Here is a 5,453-nt window from a genome sequence, read left to right as displayed (position 1 = left end):
TGGGATGTTTCGGATCGACAAAACCCTCTGGCTGAGCCATGTAAACATCCTCAGCCAACTTCATGTTAAGGAAAGTGGTATTGACATCCATTTGCCATATCTCATAATCATGAAATGCAGCAATGGCTAGCATCACCCTAATAGACATTATTTAAGCATCTGGTGAGAAGGTCTCATCATAGTCAACTCCGGGAGTTTGAGTAAAGCCCTTCGCAACCAATCGTGCCTTATACGTGTGTACATTCCCATCCATGTCGGTCTTCTTCTTAAAGATCCATTTACACCCAACCGTCTTACGTCCGGGCACATTGCCAACCAAATTCCAAACTTGGTTGTCATACATGGACTGAATCTCGTTGTCCATCGCCTCTTTCCATTTTGCAGACTCTGGTCCTGTCATTGCTTCCTTATGCTATTTGGTTCATCAAGATTTATTAGCGTACCATCACTAATATACATGTCCCCTTCAGTAGTAATATGAAAACCAAAAAACTGGGGTTGATCTCTAACTCTTTCCATACGTCTAAGAGGTAATGACTCGTCAATTGGTTCAACCGGAGTTTCATCCTCGGGTTGAGCGCCAGCGGTAGAGGTTCCTTCATCACTCGACTCTTGAATCTCTTCAAGATCGATCTGCCTCCCACTGTCTCCTTGGTTTATGAGTTCTCGTTCTCGGAAAACCCCTCTTCTCACAACGAAGACAATGAAAATACATCGCTCACTACGAGGTTCGAGCTTGTCGTGAGTCTCTCATCTTACGAAAACTTCACAACCCCAAACCTTGATATGTGCCAATGAGGGAGCTTTCCCTGTCCACATCTCGTGAGGTGTTTTGGCAACCTTCTTTGTAGGGACTCGGTTAAGGATATGGGCGGCAGTCTCTAAGGCATACCCCCAAAATGAGATAGGTAGTGAAGCACGCACTACAAGAAAAATAGCCTTTTACGACGCGCAAACCACGACACTCATTGATTTATGTTACGCAATGGAGAGTGACGGTAAAAAGGTGTCATCTCTTCAAAAAATTTAAGGATAGAAGACACGCATTATTGCGCGCCCTTAAATTAGTGTCTAAAAAAAACACGGAGGGCACCTATAATAAATTGCGCGTCGTCTAAGGATGTCGCTTTATAATTTTTAATGGAATGCGCGTTCCATCCTTTAACAGTAGGGGGAAATGAAATTCTGAAAAAATTAAAAATCCCGCCTTCCTTTTTTTTCTCCTTTCCCTCTTGCCCAAATTATGGACGCTCCTTCCTTCCCCCTCCTGCTGCCTACTTCTTCCCTCACTTCTACCTACTGGAACCACCATATCTCCCACTCTATGTTGAAATTGTTAGAAAAAGCCCTAATTATACTCTCAAGTCTAAATACAGAAAAAATAGAAGATGGTGAAGAAGTAGCAGTAGAGGAAGTGGAGGATGAACAGTCGAAAATGGAAGGAATGACATCAATAGCGTTGTTACTAGATGGCAGCCATACGGAGGTCAACATTCTTTTCTCCACAAATTTCTGCCCTTGGGTCATCTTTATTTCCCTAATAGCGTGCCCTAAGAGTTATAACTATTACTATGGTTTTCAGCCATTCGATGCTTCGTCTCTCCCCCATTCTCCTACACTCCTCCATCTTCTCTGAAGGTTCGCCTTCATGATTCTCTCACCCCACATTCAAGCGATTCTCTCCAAAAAATACTAGGTAAAACTTAATTTCATGATCTTGTGAACAAGAAAGTCAAGTCGTCGCCGTCTTCTTCTTCTTCTATACCATAGATATCGTTCATAGTCTCTCTCCTAAAACTGATGCCACATGGCTTTAGTTTCATACGGAACCAAACATACTGATGCTATTTGAATGCTCATGTATCATTGATTCATTGCTCTGTTGATCTTCATTTTCTATTTAGATCAGTGGAAAAGTTTCTATACATGCCTATGCATAAAACAACTATGTCAATTTGAGTATATTGCATCAGCCATGTAAACAGTTCTATTCTTTATTTTATTTTTGCATCATGTCGATTTGAGTCTATTCTTATCTTGATAGGTAAGAACTGTGAAGGTTATCAATGTTTCCTTAAGTGCTTCCAAGCAAGACATCAAGGAATTCTTTTCGTTTTCTGGTGATATTGAATATATTGAGATGAAAAGGTTATTTCCCATTTTCTTAGGGTTTTTAAACATAGGTTTTTCTTTTTCTATAAATTATTCTAAAGAAAATCCATGTCATAAACACCATTTCAGTGAGAATGAGCGAGCTCAAAATGCATTCGTCACTTTCAAGGAGCCTCAAGGTGCAGATACTGCAGTTCTACTCTCGGTATATACAAATCTTGATTATCTTGTACACAATTCTTCACAATTTATAAGAGTACACTCTTCCACCTTCTGGTTTTGATGATTTCAGGGAGCAACTATAGTTGACCAATCTGTTACCATTGTTCTTGCACCAGAGTACACTCTCCCTCCTTTTACAACTACACTTTCAGATCAACAAAACACCGTATGTTCTTTTTGTTATTTTATCATCAATAATGCGTGTAAATGCTTTGTTATATTATCTGATATTGATATAATGTGGTTCATAATTTAGGCAACAGGGGGGCAAGGTGTGGGAGGTGCTGAATCTGCTGTTCAAAAAGCAGAAGATGTCGTGAGCAGTATGTTGGCAAAAGGTTTCATACTGGGAAAAGATGCAGTAAACAAAGCCAAATTGTTTGATGAGAAAGTCCAGTTTACATCAACAGCTGCAGCAAAAGCAGCTACAATAGACCAGAAGATTGGTCTAACTGAGAAAATCAACCTGGGGACAACATTAGTGAATGAGAAAGTGAAAGAGATGGATCAGAAGTTTCAGGTGTCTGAAAAGACAAAAACGGCCTTTGCGACTGCAGAGCAGACTGTAAGTGTTGCGGGATCTGCCCTTATGAAGAACCGGTATGTGCTGACTGGGACCGCCTGGGTCGCCGGAGCTTTCAGCAGGGTGACGAAAGCTGCCGGAGAAGTGGGACAGAAGACCATGGAGAAGGTGGCGGTGGAAGAACAGGCGGCTGGAACGGGAACCACCAGAACTACTCATCAAGAACCACTGCCTACTTCTACACACCCTGCTACTAGTTGAACAAGAGCACCACATGATCAGGTCTTGTTGCTTCAGTCAAGTGTTAGGCTGTAGATTATGCAGGATTTATGGATTTTATTATTATGAATTTTCTGTTTTTTTTCATGGTTTTATTGGTTTAGGAGTTGATATATGACCTTTCATTTGTGATGTGAAGGCAAAGATTCAGAAGAAAGAGGGGATTCCATGGCATCAACAGATTTTGATCATTGATGGAAAGATCCTCGAGGATGGTAAGACTTTAGCAGATCATCACATCCGAATTGGATCTAGATTGGAGTTGGTTGTGAGTTTGGGAGGACCATAAAGTTGTTGTGTACAATCACCCTATCATGTCCCAAGCCGATGTCTCCTACAGGTATCTACATCGATCATGATTCGAATCTTATTCGATCACTTCTCATTTCAATTGTTCTACACAAATACCTGTGTCGATTGACTTGATTTTCATTTGATCACACATAATTGACTGATCTTTGTGTGTCCGTATTAGTTTACACCAGAGTTTCTTAGGTTTTGTTCATTCATTTCTGTATCTGATTTGGCCAAGTTTATTTTAGGTAAAATCGTGTTATTCAAAAGTGTATTCTTGTCATTTTGTTATTCTCTTCCGGCTTTTACTAATCTGGAACACACAACTAGGATGATTCAAAATCAATCAGTAACTTCAAATTACCTTCATTTATATTACACACTATTAACTTAAGCTCTGTATTTTCCTAAATTCCTATTTATTGACTGAAAATTTAGCTGATTGTCAGTTGTTGAATCATATATGCAAGTTTTTGTTCAGACTTTGACAGGGAAGACAATAAAGTTGGAGGTGGAGAGCTCAAAGAACATTGATACTGTGAAGTCAAAGATTCAGGACATAGAGGGGATTCCACTGCATCAACAAATGTCTTCTGCCTATTCTTTCCTCTAAATGGTGTACCACCATACAACATCTCATATAATAAAATACATGAAATAAAAAAAAGAATATAATAAAAAATTAGTTAAAGTATTGAAATGGGTAAAAGAAGGTAATTCAAATAAATGGTGTATATTTTAAAGAAAAATTTTAATTCATGAAAATTAATAAGCTTACCCACTGCCCACCAATCAATAGCACTGGAGTGGCCAGCTCCTGTTATGACTTCCTGAAATATCATCATAATTTCAAAGGGTAAAATAAAGAGACCATAAATAAGTGAAATTACGTAAATGCCCTTTGAGTACTTTTCAGACCAGAGGTGGTGGTGAGCCCTCCTTTTGTGTTTCTTACCTCTGCTAAAAGTGAATTGAGGCCTGAAATCCAAGTTGCAGCTCAAAATTGTTGGGTTAAGAAGGGTGGTGCATTCACCGGTGAGGTTAGGTATGTTTCAAAGTGTCATTTATCAAATTACCATCCTTTTTTTTTCTAAAACTTTTCAATTTCCTATGTCTGATTTCTTCTTCTTGATTCTTACTAAATACTGAAGTTAGTTTTCTATATTTACAGTGCTGAGATGCTTGCCAATTTGGGTGTCCCTTGGGTCATCCTAGGTCACTCTGAAAGGAGAGCCCTATTGAATGAAACTAATGAGGTACCCTTTTCCTTGTGTAGATTTTACTCAACCTGTTCAAATCAATTCACACTTTTCCTTGTGAACATCTTAATCAGTGTTGTATGCAAGTTACTGAAAAAGTTTTGTTTTCTTTTTCTTGTTTCATTCAGTTTGTTGGAGACAAGGTTGCATACGCACTATCTCAAGGTTTGAAGGTTATTGCTTGTGTTGGGGAGACTCTTGAGCAACGAGAAGCTGGAACCACCATGGAAGTTGTTGCTGCACAAACCAAAGCAATTGCTGGTAATTATTTTAAAACTAAACTTGCTTCTACTGTATGTCAAAAATCAAAAATCTTGTTTTATCTTTGATATAATAAGTAACTTGCACACAAAAGTTATGATTTTGGTGTTTAATGCAAGAAATCACAATATGCCTTTTCTATGTGATTCTGATTTTGGTAATTTTTTGTTGCAAGAGGAAAAGAGGAAAAGAAAGCTCAAGCCGAAAGAGATAAGATGCTGCAAATGCAAGTGTTGCATTCTTCATTTCAATTGTTAGTATGAAACACAGAGTAGATGGGCCAATGTAAACTTCTTATCCATATAACATCTGTTTGGAGCATTAGTCTTAAAGAATTATGAAAGGCAAGATACAACTTTACTTAGTTGGAATTTGATGTAGAGAGTAGATTAGATGCAAATTTAGATATTGTAAAAAATAGAATTGTATGACATTAAATTTTATGCAATGGATTGTATTTTTTGTATATGATATTTTATTTCTATTATGAGACATTGAATGCA

The 5,453-nt window shown here is 38.2% G+C and overlaps 2 protein-coding genes across 2 annotated transcripts; both read left to right on the top strand.

Annotated features, from left to right (window-relative positions):
- The first annotated feature begins 985 nt into the window (after positions 1 to 985).
- Positions 986 to 3,221, top strand: LOC145089441 (binding partner of ACD11 1-like). The gene is made up of 6 exons (XM_079027879.1): positions 986 to 998; positions 1,377 to 1,522; positions 2,045 to 2,148; positions 2,242 to 2,317; positions 2,405 to 2,500; positions 2,591 to 3,221. Exons 1-6 carry the CDS (start codon positions 986 to 988, stop codon positions 3,116 to 3,118), a joined length of 963 nt encoding a protein of 320 aa, XP_078884005.1. The 3' UTR covers positions 3,119 to 3,221.
- A 908-nt stretch (positions 3,222 to 4,129) lies between these two features.
- LOC145089440 (triosephosphate isomerase, cytosolic-like) lies at positions 4,130 to 5,033 on the top strand. Its single transcript, XM_079027878.1, has 4 exons — positions 4,130 to 4,143; positions 4,347 to 4,475; positions 4,602 to 4,686; positions 4,818 to 5,033. Exons 1-4 carry the CDS (start codon positions 4,130 to 4,132, stop codon positions 5,016 to 5,018), a joined length of 429 nt encoding a protein of 142 aa, XP_078884004.1. The 3' UTR covers positions 5,019 to 5,033.
- Positions 5,034 to 5,453: the final 420 nt, after the last annotated feature.

This window comes from Lactuca serriola, chromosome 2 (genome assembly GCF_051521515.1).
Source record: "Lactuca serriola cultivar US96UC23 chromosome 2, Lser_US96UC23_V15, whole genome shotgun sequence".
NCBI lineage: Eukaryota > Viridiplantae > Streptophyta > Magnoliopsida > Asterales > Asteraceae > Lactuca > Lactuca serriola.
Note: the sequence above shows the minus strand (reverse complement) of the source record. Positions and strands in the feature narration are given on the sequence as shown.

Coding starts and splice junctions, on each gene's coding strand:
- LOC145089441 (XM_079027879.1), top strand. Junction 1,523..2,044: donor CCACAAATTTCTGCCCTTGG/GTCATCTTTATT, acceptor TTATCTTGATAG/GTAAGAACTGTGAAGGTTAT. Junction 2,501..2,590: donor TTTCAGATCAACAAAACACC/GTATGTTCTTTT, acceptor TTCATAATTTAG/GCAACAGGGGGGCAAGGTGT.
- LOC145089440 (XM_079027878.1), top strand. Junction 4,476..4,601: donor GCATTCACCGGTGAGGTTAG/GTATGTTTCAAA, acceptor CTATATTTACAG/TGCTGAGATGCTTGCCAATT. Junction 4,687..4,817: donor TATTGAATGAAACTAATGAG/GTACCCTTTTCC, acceptor TGTTTCATTCAG/TTTGTTGGAGACAAGGTTGC.